Below are 20,704 nucleotides of genomic sequence, written 5' to 3'. Positions count from 1 at the left end.
GTGGTCACAGCTCACTGCAACTTCAGACTCCTGGGCGCAAGCCGTCTTCCTGCCTCAGCTTTCCAAATAGCTGGGACTATGGGCACATGTCACCATGCCCCCCACCTTTCTTTTTTAATAAGTTTTTTTTTTGTAGAGATGGGGTGTTGTTATGTTTCCTAGGCTGGCTTTCTACTTTGGCCAGCTAAAGTGCTAGATACAAGTGTGAGCCACTGTACGCAGCTTGCCCCAGCATTTTAACCAGAGAAGTTACCATTTCTTCATCCTCCAAAAACCTTATTGTGTTAGGAGACTGAAGAGAAGACGCTAGGCTTTTCCAAGAGATGGCTACATTTCTACAGATGCTGATTTATTCTTCAACCTTTAGACGTATCACATTCTCATTGGTGGTTATGGGAAGAGAAGCCTTCCTATTCCTAGCTCACAAGTTTTCTTCTCAAATGTTTTACCCTTGAATATTTATATAGACACACACACACACATCTATATGTATGTATATTCACATATATATTTTTCAAAATGTTAAATCAGACAGCCCCTTGCCTCCCTTCCCAAGTCACTACCACTCCGGGGAACAGCTTGGGAGGCTTGTTTCTCCCGGTGGGTGTTTGATTGATCGAGGGAAGAACAGCAGGAAGAAATCACCATAAACAGGTTTATGTAATTTGCAGACTACAGTAACAGCTAGTTTCAACTTCTTGTTTGATTTCATGATACCAGCCTGCCTTTCATCGGAAGAGTTCTGCATGGCATAAATTTTTGTTTTAAGCAGAGCAAAACATTTGTTTTTGAAAACTGTGTGATAACTCCATGGATCACCAGGGTCACCTGAAAGACAGATGTTGAGATTGGTTTTATTGATACCAGGACTTGCAAAGTCAAATGCCCCCAAGGGCCAGGCAGGCTGGGTGGAGACTATGTCAAACTGGGTGTTTAAGTCCCATTTCAAAGGGCAGCTTGTAGCGGGCTCTGGCCTATTGCTGCCATAAGGAAATGCATGTGGTGGCAGAGATTGTGTACTATTTTCTGGTTCCTTTCACCTCCGTGGTCCATGGGAGGACTGAGCTTCCTTGCATCTTTAAGAATGGCTATGGGACCTGCTTTGGCCAATGAAACATAAAGTGATGTATGTCACTCCAGGAGGAAGGATTTCACTGCTAGTACTCAGCCTCTCTACCTCTTTTTCTCTGCCATGGTGACCATGAAGGCACTTGGTGATATGAAGATATCAATACTGAGGCATCACCTATAAGACAGCTGCCCTGGAGAATCGCCTCAATTTACAGTTTTCTTGTGTGGCTGAGAAGTAGCCTTTCTTTTGTAAAGCCAATGAGTTTGGGGGGATATTTGTTACTACAGCAAAACCTAGCTTATCCTATTATATACGCCCAATGTTGCCTGACTGATACTTTTAAAAGAAAGTTTGAAATCTAGATTTTTTTGTATGAAATCTTTGATATCTTAAAAAAAAAAAAAGGATTCTTTTCTACAATTATTTTTTGAGATGAGGGTCTTGCTATGTTGCCTGAGCTAGACTTGAACTCCTGGGCTCAAATGATCCTTCTGCAGTCTTCTGAGTAGCTAGGACTACAGGTCAGCACCGCCATGCCTGTCTTTTTTTAAAAAATGAATTTAAAGTGGAAGCCAGAAAAGCTGGATTTTCAGCCTGCCAGCTACTCGTTTGCAATGTTGATTTACACAATTTGAATAGAGAATGGAGGAGCAATCCTGTGTGAACTCTGACAGTGCTTCCAGCCTGTGTGACATCACTAGCTCTTAGATACTCTCGGTCTTGCTATTCATTAGTTTGCAAATTATTTTTCCTAATTAGACGGGAAGTAGGAACAGGTGAGATCATGTCTTAAACTTTGTGTACTTTGAAGGTGCACAATAGATTTTCAGTAAATACTAGGTTAAAGACTAGTTGATTGGCTGATTACATACTCAGAACTATCACTTTCTCCTTTGATTTTGGAGGAACAGGTGTGGGGAATTCATTATTTTACTTCACCATTTCACTTTTCCCCTCTTTGCAAAGAGCATGGGATTCATCAATGTCCATTAAACTTTAAAATGAAATAGTCCAAATAAGTTAGAGATGAAAACCTGATGTATTAATTAGGACTTTTCTAATTGCAGGAAATAGGAAACCCAAATTCAAACTGCCTTGGGTAAGACATAATTTACTGATTCCTATAGCTAAAACCTGCAGAGGTCAGGATGCTGTCAGGCGTGACTGAATTCAGGAACTCAGGCAATGTCATTGGAACTTGATCTGTCTTTCTCTCCATGGCTTGGCTCTACTCTTGTTCCCATTAGCTTCACTCTCTGTAGATCCCTTTCATGTGGTAGCTTCTGGCAGTTTCAGGTCCAGCTTCTGGCAGCTTCTCTTTCCAGCAGATGCACAACATTCCTAGTCTCATGAGATTCACCTGGGATACCTCACGATCTCTCGATCAGCCCATTGGCCAGGGCTGGGTGTGTTCATCAGGACTTTCCTAGTTGTGATAGGAAACTTAAATTCAAACTGCCTTAGGCTGAGTCACTTGTCTGTCCCTAAGAGCCAGGGGTAGATCAGCTCCATGCAGCCCCCAGTGTCTGCATAAAGGACCCAGTTTATGGTTTCTCCCTCTAGCTACTCCCGGAGGCAGTGATTAAGTATAGGGGCTTAGTAGGGAGTATGTGGCTGGAAGGGAGGCCTTGAGTCTGTGGTCTTACAGCATCCTGTATGAAATTGAAAAACATCCATATCATACCACCAACAGAGAAGACCCACTGACTATTATAGGAGGTAGAGGGGACTAAAGACCTCCCAAGTCACCCTTGGTGCCACCCCTGTAACATATTTAATTCGCGGGGGAAGCAACGGCCCAGTAGGACTGACTGCTGGTGGCCCAGCCACGGTCCAAAACAGGCCCTAGGGAGGGCCTAACCACACACCCTAATTATTAGTCCCTGCACAGAGATCAGTTTAGTTTATCCAAAGCCCCAGGCGAAGACACATAAAGTAGCATTGCCTCTGTTCCATGTTTTGTCCTGTATAAATGTCCAGATGCAAGTCTTGTGGGAGAAACATGATGAGTCAGTTTCACAGTCCCTGGCTTTGATCTTTATGCTGTAGTAGAGGTGTCGCTGGCCTTTCTGGGGTGGAGAATGATGTGCTTTCACAGACTATCAAATTACTGCTCATTTTCCAATGTATATTCTCTCAGGGCCTTGCTTTCTTCTTACCTGCCCACACCAGTGTTGCCAGGGAGATTGCTGGTGAAGGTGAAAATGGTCAGGCAATGTCATTGGAACTTGGTCTGTCTCTCCTTCCATTAGCCCAGTTCTTTTATCCAGAAAGATTTCAGTGCACTGGGGAAATAAGGAGAATAAGATCTCATGCACTCACTCACATGGAAGAGACATGCATGCTTGAGTTTGCTCATTTGCACCCATCTGTCTCCAGTCTTGTTTCCTTCACTCTGAGCATCTGCACTCTAAGAAGGCATGAACTTTTTCTTTCACTTCCTTTCTTCTATGGGTGATGATCTGACATCACTCTGAGGCCGAAAGTCGCTGAGTATAAAAATCGTCACTCCTATCCGGTTTAGGCAGAAGGTAGGGGGCTCGATGGGTACCCAGGAGCACTGGAGGTAGGAGATGCCATCTAGGGAACCCCGTTCTACCTGAGGGCTCTGTGTCGCTGCCTTTGTATACTGGAAGGCACCATGGATGTCACTTTTCCTCTGGAGTCTCCACCATTTCCTCTCTAGGATGATGGAAGGTGGGAGTGGGGTTGGCTATGGAAGTTGTAACGGGGAAGAAGGTCACCGGGGGTCTACTGGGGGCTGGGTCTGCTCACTGCTGTGTCCAGAGGGCACAGGAGAAGCCTGCTGGAGCAGGACAGAAGGGTCCAACTGTGCCAAGGGTCTAACTGTGCCAGCAGCAGAGCAAGCCGCGGTCTCAGGCTGCAGCCCTAGCGGAGGGCAGGCTGGTGCGGCGAGCCGCCTGGGGGCCTAAGGGCGCTGGCGGGGGCCGGCGGGTAGGAGTAGGGGTCCCCAAATGCCTTCATTTCAGCCCATCCTTCTCCACCGAAACCTAAAGCAGGTTGACGAGATCGCCTCCTCGCCCGCTCAGTCCTGAAGTGTCCAAGGATGAAATTATGCCGAAATTCTCCCTGTCTCTCTGCTTGCGGGGAAGCGCCGGGACTGAGGAACAGGGTCCACAAAGGCTGTGCGTGAAGGGGCTTCTGACTTGTCCCCCGGCCCCGGCGTCGCTTCTCTCTCCCAGGGCTGCGGCTGCTGCCTGGCGGGCGCAAGCCGGGCGGCAGTGCGCGGGGGGTGCGCTTACATAATCGCTGGCCGCGTCCTGCTTTCTAGCGCGCTCCTGCACCGTGGGGTGGCGGAGCCGGGGGACTGGATGAACCCGGGCCGCCCCCGCGGGGAGAGGAGCGCGAGCGGCCGCGGGAGGAGGGCGCCCGAGGCGGCGGGGGAGGTTAAGGTCAGTGGGTGTGAAGCGCCGGCTCCACACCCCCTCCTCCCCGGTCCCCTCCTTCCCTTCCTCTCCGTCCCCCTCTGACGTCTGGAGCTGGCAGCTCGGCCGGTTCCGCATTCCCGACCCCTCCCCGCCGCCCAGGGGCCGCTATATAGCCGGGGCTGATGCAACCCGTCCCGCCGCCCGCCACAGCCTGCGGGAGGGACGCTCGGCGGCCGCGACGGGGGGCGCTGGCGGCGGGGCTGGCGCCGCGGCGGCTCCCGGGCCGGGACGGGCCTGGGCACCGGGCGGAGCTCCGCGGCCGGGCGGCAGCGGCGCGGAGCGGGCACGGCGCCTGCAGCCGGGCCCCGGCCCCGGGGGCGCCGCCTCCGCCAGCAGCTTCTGCACGGTGGGTGCGAGGGCGCGCGCTGGGGGCGCCGGGCGGGGCGGGGCGGAGCGGGGCGCGGCGCGGGCACCTGGGACGGCCGCCCCCGCGCGGGCGGAGCGCGAGGAGCCCCAGCCCAGCCCAGTCCCGCCGGGAGGCTCCCGCAGCCCTGGGATCCCGAGCTTTCCCCGCGCGGGGCGCTGCAGCCGGGCCCCTCCCGCGAGGCGCCCGGTAGCCTGAGGCTTCCTTTTGGTTCCCGCCCCGGGACGGGAGGCTCCGTCCGCTCCCTGGGCAGCCGGGCGCTCCCTCCTTCTCCCTCCCGCGCTCTCCTCCCCCGTCCGTTTGCAAGGAGGTGCTCTCCTCGGGCGGCGGGGAAGGCGGGGTGAGTGGGGAGAAAACTGCCCGCGGAGACGGGCCGTGCGGGTGGAGATGGAGGGTGTAGGGCCAGGGAGGTGCGGGGTTGGCGTGGGAGTTCGATTGTGGAGGGATGACAAGGACCTGCTGGCAGGGAGGAAGCGCGACTCCCGGAGGACCCGCTCCCGCAGGCGGGTATTGAGAAGGGCTCGGGATTTCCATCCAATGAAGGCAGCTTCTTTCATGGCCATTGCTCTGGGGCTCTGGGCTGGGAAGGGATCTAAGGGTGACCGGGGTCCCCTTTGGGCTCTCCTGTCTCCCACGCCAGGTTATATAAGGAGGCAAGCAGGCTCCTGTAGGTAACAAGCCTCTCCCTTGCCCAGCCCAGCTTAGAAGGTTCTCCTCTGCTCCTCCCCTCAAAGGAGGTTGTCGAGAGGTAGGGGGGCAGTGGGGGCTGGGGGGGAGGTGTGGGGGTGGGTTTTCTACCTGGACCCCTGGACCCTGGGGTGGCAGGCCAGGCTTTGCCTGGGTCACTGGGAGGAGCAGGGAAGATGGGAGGTCCTGGCTCTTTTGCAGGGATGGAGAGGCTGGTGGAAGGAGAAATCAACCGACCCCTTAGGTCATCTCCAGTTGCAAGATGGCTTGGCCTTTGCCCAGGGTGCTGCCCTCCCTATTGGCATCCAGGGCATGGGGATATGGCCTGACCACATGTGCTGAGGGCAAATGTGCTCAGGTCTGTATCTCAGAAAGGGCTCGCAGCCTGCTTAGGCGTGTGTATCCAGGCTTAAATCTTGGTGAACTCTCGCCAGGGTCTTAATTTGAGGAGCATCAGGAACTGGGAAGCTTTGAACCATGTTTGGGTACCTTTGTGTCCAAACGTCCTTTAAGTCCTTGCTAGGAACTGCATCCACCTATCATCTCCCTTCCCCTCAACCTCCTTTCCCTGAGGGTTTTTAAAAAACGCTTCCCATTGCTTTTACCTTTCCAGCAAATCTAGCTGCAGCTTGGATGGATGGCTTATCTTCCTTTGCAGGTTTCTAGGGGAGCGTTTAACCAGGTATCAGGCGTGAGCGTGGCTCTGATTTTATATAAACCTGAGGATGGAGGAAGAGAAGCAAAATCTATTCTCATGCCTCTGGGTGGTTAAGGTTTTGCCTTGTTTAGAGCAGGGAGGATGGATTTCTCAAAGACTCTTCTGTTCCCTACTACTTTGGCTTTGGTTCAGAGCTGCAGGCAGCTCCAGAATCTTCTTGAAGAGCTGGGTGCTGTGTGATTTGAAGGGCTGCAGGAAGTCCTGCGTGTGTAGCCTTCAGGCTTTTCTTCTAGGTTGGCTGCAGCCACCTCCAAGGAGATGTGTTGCAAAGTGGTGACAATGTCCCCTAGGAAGTGTTTGGATAAGGGTCTTCCCACTCACCTACTGCCTAACTTCTGCAGGTAGCAGGGAATGCTCCTTATGACTCCTTGGGTCTGTTTTCATCCCCCTACCTGTTTGCAGGGTGTATGGGCATCTTTTCCAACCTGCAGAATCCTTGGCAAGAATAGGCTCTCTGGGCCTCGTTTGTCGTGGGCTACTGGTGTTGCAATGGGCTGTCTCTCTCCAGTGTCTGTTTCCAGCTCCACTCTGGAAAGAAAGGGGCCAACGCCGACTCTAGGCCGGCCTGCTCTGTATTCATTCAGCCCCAGCTCAGCTTGAGCAATCAGAGCCAGGGTTGAGGGCAAGCTACATTCTTTTCAGCCTTTCTGCTGCAGGATGCAGTTTGCTTTTTTTCCATACGAATGAATTATGTTTGAAACCGAAATGGGAGGAAGAGAAAAATGGAGTGAGTGTGTATGGGTATGTGTGTGTGCATGCCTATATAGGCAGGGGGAGAGCAGCAGGCACATTATTTTTCCATTTTCCTTTAATTAAGGCTCTGTGGAGGTGTGTTTGAAAACAGAGGGTCTCCTATGCCTTTGAGGAGGGTGAGAACACTGTTTTGGCTGCGTCCTGGGCCATATGCAGCATATGGTGGCCAATGAAACCGGGCCTGGCTCGTTCTGTTGCTTGTCTTGGCAGTCGGTTCCGTGGCTTGTATTACCAGCTCTGGAACTTAGGGGCTGCCAAGCTCCATGTGCGTGTGTGTGTGTGTGCGCATTTATGTTCACACATGTTCTTGTGTGTGTGTGTGTGTGTGTGTGCGTGCGTGCGCGTGTGTGTGTGTGCGTGCGCGCGTGTGTGTGTGGTTTGGCCTCTCGGAACTCAGCAGAGACAAATGCCTTAGCGACCCAGTCTTGGAATTTTCAGCCTGTGTTTCTTTACTTCTTGCTGGCTGTGGGAGGCCTGGCCAGAGCCCACCATTCTTAGTTGTTGTTTTTTAGTCCATTTTCTTGCTGTAGCCCACAGGATTTAGTTGGGGAGCTCCAATTGCAAAGCTTCAGCTGGCCAATGGCATTTTTTTTTAAAGACCAGGGCGGTTACCACAACTTATGTGTGTGTCTGTGTTAGGTGTTGTACTGTTAACCCCTGCCAGCCACCAAGGACCAGAGCTGGCGTGAAGCAGGAAGGGGAAATAGAAAGCTTGTCCAGTGGCTGAACGTTCCCAGCTGCTTCTTGCTGCCTGGGCTAAGGATCCCTGGCAGAGATAACTTCATGTGTATTTATTGAGCACCTACATTAGGCAGAGGACAAAGCTCTGTTTATAGGCAAGGCCTCAGAAGCATTTCTCTGGTCTCTAGGGAAGAGCAGGAGTTCCCTGGGGGATGGTTCCAGGTTCCTCTATGGCTGGGATGGCTGTGCAGGATCATGGCTACCAGGGTCCAGTGGCTTCTCCTGAACCCAGCTACCCCTCGTTGTCTTCTTCTGAAGCAGTGCAGGGATGGACAGATTGAAGGACACAGAAGATGCTGGCTCTCTGCCTCGGGGCAGGAATGGAAATCTAGCTCTTGATGGCACCTTGTTGCCAGGGTCTGTGCAGCCATGTTCTGGCCTGCAAGGTGAAGCAGACCTTAGAGGAAACTGAAGCCAAGGGCAGGTGCTGGGCCCCATTTCTGCACCTTTGTACCCAGCCCTGACCTGGCATACTTTGTTTCTATTCTTCAGTTAACTGTCAGGATGCAAGACGGCCCTGCCCCCTTGGGGTTTAGAGCTGGAAAGTGGGAGAGCAGAGAGTCCTCTGGGGAGAATCCTCTTCATGGCTGCAGGAAAGAGAGACTAGTCCAGAAGGGACCTTGAGGGGTCATCTGGCGCGAGTGCCCCTCCAGGAAGGAAGGCCCTGGTGGCCACACTGACTTCACACTCACTACGTGCAGGCACTGCTCCAGGTACTTTCCAAGTATTAACTAATTTAATCCTCTTGACAGCCATACAGGGCAAATAACATTGTTATTCTTACTTTACAGCTGAGGAAAGGGAGGCACAGAGAGATTAGGGAAGTTGCCCAAGGGTACACAGCTAGGAAGGGGCAGAGCTAGGATTCACACTCAGATCATCTGGCTCCCGAACCACCACTCTTACCCCACCTTCCTCGTGGTCTACAGAGCTGGGACCATCTGAAGAGGGCCTTTTGCTGCTCGACTTCACTCTCAGTCTTGGGGCCTTCCCCATCGTCTTGCCTCTCGCCTTCTGGATCCCTCAACTTTTGGAAGCTGCTTGACCTACATCATTCAGATTCCAAGAGAGAGGTCATCCTGGGTGACTCCTTAGCTCCAAGAAGAGGCTTGGTGATTGATTCTCCAAGATTCATGGTAGCAGGTGCTATGCGCCATGATCACTGGCCTGTCACCTTTCTGCCCTTCTCTGTGGACTCCTGCCCTCTGCATCCTGTTCTCTCCTGGGAATGCAAGAGCCCACTTCTCTTCTTGAGCCTCAGTTGCCATTGCCCATGCCCTGCCCTCAACTTCCAACCCCTCATTTCTCATGGGGCTTGCCCCTGTAAACTCCCCCTTTCCTTGACTTGCCACTCTCACCTCCACATTCTCTTGGCACCAAGCCTTGGCCCTTAGGCTGTCTGCACCCATGTGCGTACCCATTCCTATTCCCTATTCCCGATGGCAGCCCAAGCCAGCTGCTGGCCTGGAGAGGAGCTTACCTTCTCGAAGAGGCCCAGGGGTTTTATAGCCTCCTTTACAGTTTTGTTTCTACGGACAGGAAGTTCATGGTGCAGTTGCTAAGTTTCCCTTAACCTGTCTCTTTTTATTTACCCGTCTTTGCCATTCTGGATGAAAATGCTGATTATTGGGCACTTTCTAACAAGAATAGCCCTTACAAATTTGACGCATAAAACAAGACTGTTATTTGTTTATAGATACTCCGCTTAAAAAAGATTTAAGGTATTAGGTTGGTGCAAAAGTAATCTCAGTTTTTGCCATTGAGCGGAATGGCAAAAAGCACGGTTAGTTTTGCACCAACCTAATACCTTACAGATTTACAAACAAAAAATGAGAGAACCTTTAGCTTTTCTTTTGGCTGAAATGTCTCTTCATGTTAATATCTCCCGGGAGGGTCTATTTTCTAGACTTGAAATGTTTTATGGCTTTTCTTCTGCTTCTATAACGCAGTGCCCTAACTGTGTGCCCGCAGCCCACTACTGAGGAAGAGTAGAGAGTACAGCTACCAGACTCTTTTTTTTCTTTTTTTTTTTTTTCCAAGTTCTTTCCTCTTGGATCCATCCGGTCCCCATTTTCTTCTAGCTGGCTTTCAGGGAGCTGCTGCCTCATAATCTTAGGATCAGCAACTGCTTAGGGTTCACTGTGACCTTCTGAACCTCACCTGACTGATTCATGCCTTGCTAGTCAATCTGCCTCTTGGATTTGTGCTTCACCCAGCCTTCCTTCATTGGCTGGCTTCTAGCTTATTCCTGGTCAGTGTCCCACATTGCCAAAGTCTTCTTGGATTGCAGGCCTGTATATTGAGGCACGAGCCCCATTTCCCAATGTTGGTGTTCTGCTACCAAATAGAGCTTGCTCCTTACTTATGCCCCCTAGTTACTCCTGGAGACACCGAGGGTGTTTATCTGCCTTTCAGACCTCCTGGGCCCTGAAGAGAAAAAAACTCTGGTTTGTTCTCCTGAAGCTTTTAGTGCGTAGTTCTTCTTTTCCTACTAAATTGTTTCCGTATGGAACAACAAGTGTGGGAGATGATTTCACCTCTTGTCATCTTTCCTAGACTTCCTTGAAGTGGGTAAGTTCCTTCTGGCTGTTACTTGTTCCTTGCTGCTGCCACCTCCACTGCCCCCTCCCCCCTTTTATAGATCCCTAAGTCACATCAAATTGTTTTATTTTTCAAATCACTAAAGTTGCCTTTCCGCCTTAGATCGTCAGCCAGCTCTTTGCAGTTAATGAGAATCCAATTATGAACGGCAGCTGCTCAGTTCCTCCATCTTCTGTTCCCCCAACCCCCAGAGATGTTTAGGATGACTTCTCGCTGGTGAATGTCAGCTGTTGTGGTTGTCTCCTAGGAATGGCATGGCTGAGGGCTTTGTGGTTTGTATCTGAGCAGTTAGGGACTCTTTTGCAGGGGGAGGAAAGAGAGGGGAACTTTGCCTCTACAAAGGAAAGACTAGTGCCTTGTCTCCTGGGTGAGGCTTGTCATTGGGATGGATTCACAGGGGAGCAGGAATGGCAAAATTTATAGGGCCACTGCTCCCAGGGGATGGCCGTCCCTTCAGGGGGTTCCACAGTAGCAGAAAATTCATTATATTTTGGGATCATTTGTTAGTGTCTCATTTATACCATCTGTATGAGAATAAACAGAAGCTGCAAGCAGAGCCTATCATTCCTGGAACAGAATGGGGTCTGGCTTCTATCTCCCAGAGATGGAAGGCTTAGGCAGGGAAATACACAGAAGCCTCTGGAGTGTTTTTCTTGGGGTCTACTGTGGGAATGAATAACTTGGAGGTGAAATCACAGCCTGATAATGAGCATCTAAGCTTCTAAAGATGGATTCTTACTGCATTTGCCAAATTTTGCTCTGCCGTGAATTTGCTGTCATTTGTTCATTCATTTATTCACTTATTTCTTACTTCAACGAGTATTATTGATGACCTTTTCTCCACCAGAAATGATGCTAAGCACTGGGGTCACCAGGGCAACAACCAGCCATGACTCCGGCTTACCACCTGGAATCACGGCCCTGCTGGCCATGTGGCCACATGGTTTGTTTCAGGCACAGTTGTGCCGCGAGGAATAGGTCTTCCTGCTGGCCCCTTCCCTGTTCTCCCTAGAGGAGGTGGGGGGAGACATGCAGCTCATCCACAGGGCCCTGGAGCAGCCTCCCAGCATGGCAGGCTGCAGCTCTCTCTGCATTGCAGATTCCATTCCAGAGGGTGGAGAAAGGGCTGTCTTGCTGCCACTGGGCTCCAGTCCAGCTCAGAGTTGGGGGACCTGAAGACACTGAACACCCACATACCAGAGGTTCCAGGGGCTATTTCTATGTCTGGGATCCCATACAGGGTACCATGGAGTTATTCAGGGAACTTCCTAAACCTGGATCTCCAGGGCAGGTGGAGGGTCATCTGTGCAAGACAATGACCCTCTACTATGGGCTGGTGTCTGAAAGCCCACCATGAGAAAGTCATTCCTTCTGCTGAAGGCATCATTACGTACTGGACCCCAGGAAGGGAAACAAAAAGGGCAGGGTGAGACAGCTTTGGCCTAAAACCCTGGGACCAGGAGCTGAGCCCTGGCTCTGATCCTCTTCAGCTGTGTGACCTTGGGAGGCCATTTAGCCTCTCTGAGCTTTAGTTTCCTCCTGTCAAAATGAGGATGTGGTTTAGATGAGCACAGGGCCTGCTTCAGCTCTAAGACTGTAACTCAATGTGATTGAGTCTCAGATCCTTTTCCGATGGCCCGGGGACACTGGGTGAAGGAGGGAGAGAAAGGATGTAAGCGGGAAGCGTGCTAAGAGGACTGGGTATGGGAGGTACAGTAGGCAGAGCACAGATGGAGGAGCATAGGAGCACAGATAGGCAGAGCACACCACATAAAAATGTTGGGGCAAGCCAGGAAGCTATGGGCAGATGGCTTTATGGCAGATGCAGCAGGTGTGTTGTGGATGAAATGGCAGGCTCACTTCCCATTCCCAGGCACCTTGCTTTAGACACCCTGCTGTAGACAAAGTGATGGCCAGTGGAAGCCTTTGTGCTTGACAGTGCAAATTACTCACATGTGTTTCCCCTTAGAGAAATAGAACTTATTGGGAAATAGACTCTGGACTTGGACAGGGAACCAAATTTCACCTTCAAAAGTGAAATGGAGATGGAGAATATGGCTTGCGCTTGTGGCCAAAACAGGTTCACGAATGCCCCTCTCTGGAATGATCTACACCTGGGAAGCTGAATAGGCGCAGGTGGTCGTGGGTTACCCTCCAAGGCCACTCCTGCAGGAGACAGCCTAAGAACCATGTGGCCATCTGAGTACATTAACTGCCCAACAGAGAGGCATTGTCTGATGGACATCAGATCTTCCCTCTTCTGCCAAATACATCTCTCTCCACGGGAAGAGACAGGTAAAGATGGAAGGATAGGCCAAAGATTTTCCCTCAAGAGTTCTAAGCCAGTGAGGATTTTGATTTTATGACCCTGGGCAGAAAGGTGAGAAGAGGAAGAAATGATTTCCTTTACAGGACTAGAATCCAAGAGAAGTTTTGTACTAACATGCTACTTATTTATTATTATTATTTTTGAGATGGAGTTTTGCTCTTGTCACCCAGGCTGGAGTACAATGGTGCAATCTCAGCTCACTGCAACCTCTGCCTCCTGTGTTCAAGCGATTCTCCTGCCTCAGCCTCTCATGTAGCTAGGATTACAGGCATGCACCACCACACCTGGCTAATTTTTGTATTTTTTAAGTAAAGACGGGGTTTCACCATGTTGGCCAGGCTGGTCTCGAACTCCTGACCTCAAGTCATCTGCCCACCTTGGCCTCCCAAAGTACTGGGATTATAGGCCTGAGCAACTGAGCCTGGCCTTAATTTGCTACTTATAAGGCTGCTTCAAAGCTGAGACTGTACACATCTGACCTCCATATTCCTAGTGTCTGCTGCCTCATAGTATGTGGTCAGTAACTGGATGGATGGGTAGGGAGGAGGAGCCCTTTAAGGAACTGGCTTTATTGGCAGACCAGCTTTCTTCACTGCCATCTGTGTCTTGAAGTGACCATTTCTTTACCCATGAGCTTCCCTCAGTAAAGGGAGGAAGCATTCCCTTGGTGTTGACCTGCCTAATTTACATCCTTCTTCCATGTCTGAATGTCTTCCCGTGTATACCTTTTGGGTCTGGCAGAGCCAGAATATGTGTTTGCTCTGAGAATGAAGAGACCATGGAGGTGGCCGGGCATGGTGACTCACACCTGTAATCCCAGCATGTTGGGAGGCAGATCACTTAAGGTCAGGAGTTCGAAACCAGCCTGGCCAACATGGTGAAACCTCGTATCTACTAAAAATACAAAAATTATCTGGGCATGGTGGCAGGTGCCTATAATCCCAGCTACTCGAGAGGCTGAGGTAGGAGAACTGCTTGAACCTGGGAGGCGGAGTTTACAGTGAGCCGAGATTGTGCCACTGCACTCCAGCCTGGGAAAAAAAAAAGCAAAAGAGACCATGGAGGAATTTTCTGGTACTGGGTTCCACAGGGAAAGGACATGCTAATTAATGCCACCTGCTTTGCCTCAGTCTCTTTCTCATAGATATTTCACACACTCACCTTTAACTTTGATTGGTTTCATCTCCTATTCAGGGTGTCTTAACAAGTATGCAGAATAGGATGTGTGATTGAGGGGAGGCACCATGCCAGACCAAAAATAGCTTCCTCTGAAACAGGTGCAAAGGTGCTTGAGGTTCCGCTGTTATAATTCACTCTCTTCGGAGACTGTATGCTGCCGTTTACATCCCAGCTCCACCAGTTTTAACTGTGTACAACCTCGAGTGAGTTATCATTCTAAGCTTGGCTACTTCCTCTGTGTAATGACCTCTGATCCAGCCTAATAGGACTGGCGGCAGGATTACCGTGGGGCTGGCACATAGCACATGCTGAATACATGTTGCCGACGACTGGGTCAAGCATTGCCTGCAAAATAAAGGCAGACACAAACAAAAAGAAGAAGAAAAAACAAATTAAAAAAAAACAACAACAAAGAAAAGGCAGGCACTCCGGGCAGTGCCAAGGGTGACCTTGTTGTGAGTGAATTGAACAACTTTTCCTCTATAACAGGAAGGACTTCATGGCAGGAAAAGCAGCTGGGTGGGAAAGGGATTCAGGGGAACATTGGTGAAAGAAGCGACAGTCATGGGAAGATGAGGGACATGAGTCCCCTTGGAGCCCCTAACCTGGCTGACTGGCCTGCTCTTTTCCTGCCCACTCCAGGTTGGCCTGCCACTCCTCCTGCTATGATGCCTGGGCAGATCCCGGACCCTTCGGTGACTGCAGGCTCCCTGCCAGGGCTTGGCCCCCTGACTGGACTCCCCAGCTCGGCCCTGACCGCGGAGGAGCTGAAATACGCTGACATCCGCAACCTCGGGGCCATGATCGCACCCTTGCACTTCCTGGAGGTGAAACTGGGCAAGAGGCCCCAGCCCGTGAAAAGTGAGGTGAGCGAGCCTCGTTACCCCTGGCAGATTCCAGTCTGGCCCTAAACCCACCATGGAACCTTAACCTTAATGGTCAAAGTGTGATCTGAGGACCGGTAGCATCCATACCATCCTGGGGCTTATCAGAAATGCGGAATCTCAGGCCTCACCCCAGGCCTTCTGAATCAGAATCTGCATCTCAACAAGATTCCCCAGGGATTCATGGACATATTAATGCTTGAGAAGCACTGGGCCAGGGGAGGACGTTCAACCTGTCTCTGGTTCTCCAAGGGGCAGGGGAAGAGTGATAACAGTAATGAATAGCAATATCTCGGCCATCTCTCCGGGGTGGTGGGAGGATGGGGGAAAATGGGAATGTGGACATGTTTTAAAAAGTAGACAAGAGAATGCCAATATTAGGTTATCTTTTAAAATTGTTATCATTACTTACATCATGGCCTCCACCCCTCTCGGCCCTTTCTGCAGCTGAACCAGGGAAATTGGAAGAAGAGTAGTGTGGCCTCCCTTCCCAAGCAGTTGCCAGAGCTGAGCATGGCCTCAGTCAGCCAGCAGCATCTGCCTTAGATGGCATTTGCCAGGGACCCACATGTGGAGCACCCACACATGGCATTTGCAAGGGACCCCTCCTCAGGTCCCTTGCACCTGCAGCTCTCATGAGCCCTTTTCTAGGGGCACTGGTGAGCAGCGGAAGTCCCGGCATGGCGGAGGATCCATGCAGGGCATGCTCCATGGCCACTTGCCCAGGTCTGGCCGTTTGTCTGAAGGCCTGCTCCAGCAAGGTTCCAGCAGGGCCGTTTCTTCAGAGGCCTGCTGGAGCAGCTGCCCCCTGGAAAGGAGAGGGAGCCAGTGGTGGCAGGTGGGGAAGAGGCTGGGACTGGGAGGGTATGGGAAACAGCTGAGCATCTGGGAATGGCGGCTGTGCCTGGAGGGAGGATTCACAGGCAAAGGTGAGCCTGGGCGGACTGGGAGGGCTGAAGTGCTGGCAGTGCTGGAGAGGGGGCCTTCTGCCTGGAGGAGGTTGTCTGGGTACCCGCAGGCGAGCGCTGGGATAGTAGCAGCTATTTCTCAGCTCCCCTTCTCCTGACAGGGGCCTAAAAACTGCAGAGAACTGTTGGGGACTTGGCCATAGTGGCAGACTGGCTGTTTGCAGGCTGGACCTGGCTCTCTGATGTATTTTGTTTGGCTAGCTCTGTGTTTTTAAAAAAATGCAAACCCACATTTCACTTAAAATTTTTTATCAAAAAATAGGAAGATCTCGTCACCCACTGCCCTGTTCCGGCATGGCAATGGCTAAATGCGGTGGACAGAGGCATGTCACTGCTTCCTCTCTCCAGTGGGACACAGGCCTCTGCACCTCCCTGTTATTCTTGATCCTGCTTATATTGTTGGTTTTGCTTCTGCTGCTACCATCTGCCTTCATTTTCCCCTACTGCCTGCTCCCTGTAGCCATTTGTGCTCACGACGCGTGAATGAGGTCCATCATAGGTGCCTACTAAACACTGTGAATTAGAAGATGCGAGTTGACTGTGATTCTATTCTTGTGAATTGATCTTGTAAACCAAAGTGTTGTCGGAGCCCTTCCCAGCTTATTTAGTATTCTCTCTTCATGATGGAGGGTCTTTGCCTTTTGGCCCTCTGCTCCTCACCTTCCCAGGTCTGTGACTTGAGAGCATCTGTTTCTGGGTCATTCCACAGTAAAATTGCCATTTAGAGCCAGTAGCTGAGCAGCTTCATGGGGGCACTAAGGCTATGTGTGGGTTGATGAGGATCCAGGTGTCTTGGGCAGAGGTGGCCAAGCTGGGATTCGCCTGGGGGGCTGAGTTACTGCCTCTCTCCTCTGCAAGAGGCACTGGAGGAACTCTTTCCTTTTTTTTTTTTTTCGGAAAAGCCACTTTTATTTGGGTTGGGTATTTTTACATCTTATAGCCACCCCCAAATTGGTGGCATCTGCCCTGTACCCGACAGTGATGCGCTGTCCTCACAGGCACCCACAGACGTGCACCATCCAGGCCGTGAAAATAACAAGCCATTTTTAGGGCATATTTGCATGTCCTCTTCCTTGCTGTCAGACTGCAGTGCTATGGGGGCGAAGAGGCAGATGGAGCTGTGAGATTGTACCGATGGAGAGGGATACCAGCCCTGCACTGCGAACCGACCTCCAAATGCTTCCTAGGTCAGATCCCAGGGGCGGGGAGAGCTAATTCTTGGAGTAACTAAAACCTAAAGCGGGGCGGGGAAAGAAACTTGCAACTGAAGAATCTATGGTCCAAAGATTTATTTGCATATGGCAAACCGCCTTGAGTGGATTTTCTTACTGGCATTTTGGACTAGCAAAAGTTTCTTGAATAATAATCAGATACTAGCTCATTAAACATTTAATATGTACCAGGCCCTGCGCAAAGAGTTTAACATACATGACTTCATTCATTCCTTATTCAGTCCTGGAGTGCAGGTTATCCCCATATTAAAGAATAATTTGAGGTTTAGGGAAGGGATTCCGTCACTCAGGGTCACACTGCTGTGATGTGATAGCGCTGGGGCCTGTTGTGGTGGACGATACGGCCATTGCAGCCAGGTCTCACTTGTGCAGAGCTAAGTCCTAGGCACAGTACTAGGCTCTCTTTGTGAAGTACCTTGTTTACCCTGCACAAGCACCCTATGAGGTAATTAGTGTTGTCGTGGTCATACCCACATTACAGATGAGATCAACAAGACTGAGGGAGGTTTGAGGTCACTAGCTGGGAAATTAGCTCAGGCAGTCTGCCTTGAGCCCAAACTTTAACCACGTGCTGTGTGGCCTGCCATGCCTCTATACCCCTTCCCGGCTTCTAACCAGAGCTTGGTTGGGCTGGACAGGCTGGATGAACCTGGCCCCAGAATATTCGATCATTTCGATGACATTGCCCAATGAGTGCTGAACCCTGCAGTTCTGCAGCCTCATTTTCTCCTAGCCGAGAGAGAGAGAGAGAAAGAGAGAGAGAGAGAGAGAGAGAGAGAGAGACAGAGAGCGAGCATGCATACCGGCTGAGCCGCTGTGTAGGCAGCTCTGTCAGAGCTCGCTCTTGGGCTGTTCACCTTGCAGGGGTCAGCAGTCACCTGGGTCGTGTCCAAATGCACGGAACAATTCAGTAAAAGAAAATGGGAGGAATTAAGTTCAACGGCAGGTTTTGTGAATAATAAAGTGCTTTGTGCTGATGTCATTATTACTATATGGTCGACTCATGACGTTAAACTGTTTTGGTGCCAACTGCTTGCCTGCAGTCCGTTTGTTCAAGCCATGTTCCTTAAGCACTTTGCTATGTGCTGAGCGCTGCACCAGGCACTGGGAACCCAGCTGCAGACCAAGCCTTACATCTCTCAGCACTGCATATTGTAGTGAGGGCATCACAATATATAAGGTCGGGTAGTTGTCAGCACCATGAAGAAAAATTAAGCAGACTAAGGGCATGGCATTGGCAAGACCGCTCATTCTGATGGTTGGCCAGGGACTCTGGGAATGTTATTTCCTGGGTTATGGGATTTTTAGAGATGTTGCTTCTTTCTCGCCCCTTTCTCCTTTCTTTTCTCATATTCCCTTTCAGGACAGCTTTGCTCCCTGGCTTTCTCCCGAGATTTCCTTCCTTGACTTTTCCTCTGTAGCCCCTCTCAGCTGGACTCCTCAACAAACCAGTCCCGATTGGCCTACAGATCTTGGCCCTTCCCAGGTCATCTCCCAGTGAGCCGTGGCTATGGTGGCCACACCCTGTCTCTGGGTCTGGAATGCATTTTCAGTTGGGAGTGGAGGGAGGCCTGAAGCCCCATCCTTGCGCACGCGCATACACACAAAACACTTACTGATCAACCTGCTAGACAGGACCCCTCACCTTCTGGCTACCTCTCAGTGCTCTAGAGGGGACTCAGGAGTTCAAGGAAGGCTAAACTGGATGACCTTTCAGGAAAGAGGCTGCAGACTGTCATTCCGGGGGCAGGAGTCGGCCTGCAGATGAATCTTGTTCACAGGGTGGTTTTCTTTTTCTTTCTTTTTTAACAAAATCACAGTGTGGTTTTCTTTTTCTTTTTTAAAAAATTGAATGAATTGCTATATTTAAAAGCCAGGAAGTGTGGACTCTCTGGCTTCTTTTAAAAAACCAGAATATCTAGCCACATCAGGCCACACCCTTATATGCAGCAAGAGGTCGGAGCTGAGGAGCAGATGCCTGCTGTCGTGTGTACAGTCTTGGGTTCACTGCAGTCCCCACTACTTGCTGATGTCCTGCCCGCATCCCACTTCACACTGTCTGTATTACCAGTCTGATTTTGAGTCTGTGACCCATGTTCAGGTCCCACAGACCTTGCTTGTTGGCTTGAACATTATTAGCTGTGTTAGCAAGTCGCTTAAACTTTTTTTTTTTTTTTTTTTTTTCTTCACTATCCAGTTGTGCCTCTGAGTTATAACTCAAAATGTATCATTACACACTGGGCTTAAAAGACTCATCGTTTTTGTTTTAATATTGCACTTCTTGAACACAGCTATCACAGCACATCACGAGCCTTTGACACAAGGCTAGGATATAGATAGCTCGGTTAGTATCAAGGGCTGGTGGCTTAAACTTTCTATCCCTTGATTGCTCTATCTCCCAATTCTCATCTCCAGCTAATCGTTTCATTAGGTTTTTCTATTTCTGAATTTGACTTCAGGCAGAAAAAAAAGAAAATACAACAAAAATCAAACCAACCATTCCCAAACTTGGCTGGTCATCAAAACACCCTGGGAAACTTCTTAACATAGATTTCCAGACCCCACTCCAGGCTGATGGAATCAGAATCTCCGAGGATAGAGTCTTGGGAATCAGTACAGCTAATAGGCCCAGAGATGACTCAGCTACTTTTGGGAACGTGACTAAACGGTTTCTTCTGATCCTTGTCAGGGAGCTTTCTGAGGGTGTCACCCTAAGGAATTGGTGCGTACGTATCACTATGGACTGCTCTTTCCAACGTAGGGCAGTTCCCTGTGTGTATTCCACATGAGGGCTGGATCTGTGTCCTCATCAGTTTCAGAGCTGGAGAGGAGACTTGACTGTCTGTGGATTTCACATTGGCGATTTCCCATCTTTTCCAGGGCCCCTGGAGAACATTGAGAGGGTTTTCCCCTTTGGATGAAGTGTGAATAGGAATCCATGGACCATAGAGCAGCCTTGGAAGCCATGTTCGCTCAGCCCCAGGTGGTCTTCCCAGACTTTGTTCATAACAGAGACCAAGACGTGCATCCATGTTTAGCCTGAGCAGAAAAAGTTGCCCCAAACCAGCTGATGTGCTGGGTAAATGTTGGCCTAAGCACGCCTGTGTTTTTAGTGATTTGAAACGTAAAGGCAGCCCACTGACATTTTTTAGCAAGCTTTGCATAATTGGTTTTTAATTGTGGCTCTCTGGAATAGCATTGGCCTTCTTCCCCCTGACTCAGATGCTTTTTTTGTCTCATACTTGTTTGGCAGAGAGGTCCAATCTGTCCTCTCTTGGAACAGAATCTCCCAACTCATCTTTGAAATCTGTAATTTCCACTTTAGTTCCATTACTTTGTTAGCACATTTTTGAAAACTGTTAGCTTAAAAAAATTAAATTTGAGGGAGAATGAGTGATAGTTAAAGGCAGCTATAAGTGTGTTTGACATTGGCCCTGTGGTGTTAAGTCTTATTTGATACCATATCCAGAGCATTCACAAGGGTTCTGAAGCTTTTCTTTAAAATCGGAGGTTGGCCACACCCACTGCTATCCTAACACAGGGTCCCTTGGAGAGGTGGTGGTGAGGACGTGGCTGGATCTCTATGTCCTTAGCAGCAATCACACACCTCTGAAAAGCTCAGGAAGTCTTATGGCTTCTTAGGTTTTCTATTAATATCTTAAAGTGAGGATAATAATACCTCCCTATTAGTGTTGTTATGATTTTTTTTTTTTTTTTTTTTTTGAGA

General features: G+C 50.1%; 1 protein-coding gene and 1 non-coding gene across 11 annotated transcripts in view; one reads left to right on the top strand and one right to left on the bottom strand.

The window, feature by feature from the left end:
- Positions 1 to 3,504: 3,504 nt before the first annotated feature.
- The window catches only part of JDP2 (Jun dimerization protein 2), a 44,674-nt gene continuing 27,474 nt past the window's right edge, over positions 3,505 to 20,704 (top strand). The window contains exons 1-2 of one of the 10 annotated variants that reach the window (XM_017528614.2): positions 3,505 to 3,603; positions 14,536 to 14,759. In XM_017528614.2, the coding sequence (XP_017384103.1) occupies positions 14,559 to 14,759 (201 nt within the window). In that variant the 5' untranslated portion in view covers positions 3,505 to 3,603; positions 14,536 to 14,558. Of the gene's footprint in view, positions 3,604 to 3,748; positions 3,770 to 4,353; positions 4,486 to 4,726; positions 4,868 to 4,976; positions 5,226 to 8,723; positions 8,928 to 14,535; positions 14,760 to 20,704 lie in introns of those variants that run through there. The other 9 variants (XM_037738528.1, XM_037738529.1, XM_017528613.2 and 6 more) reach the window with 9 other exon arrangements.
- Positions 19,173 to 19,338, bottom strand: LOC119471281. Its single transcript, XR_005200317.1, has one exon.

Source organism: Cebus imitator, unplaced genomic scaffold (assembly GCF_001604975.1).
Source record: "Cebus imitator isolate Cc_AM_T3 unplaced genomic scaffold, Cebus_imitator-1.0 Scaffold54, whole genome shotgun sequence".
Taxonomy (NCBI): domain Eukaryota; kingdom Metazoa; phylum Chordata; class Mammalia; order Primates; family Cebidae; genus Cebus; species Cebus imitator.
This window is presented reverse-complemented; position numbering and strand designations above follow the sequence as displayed.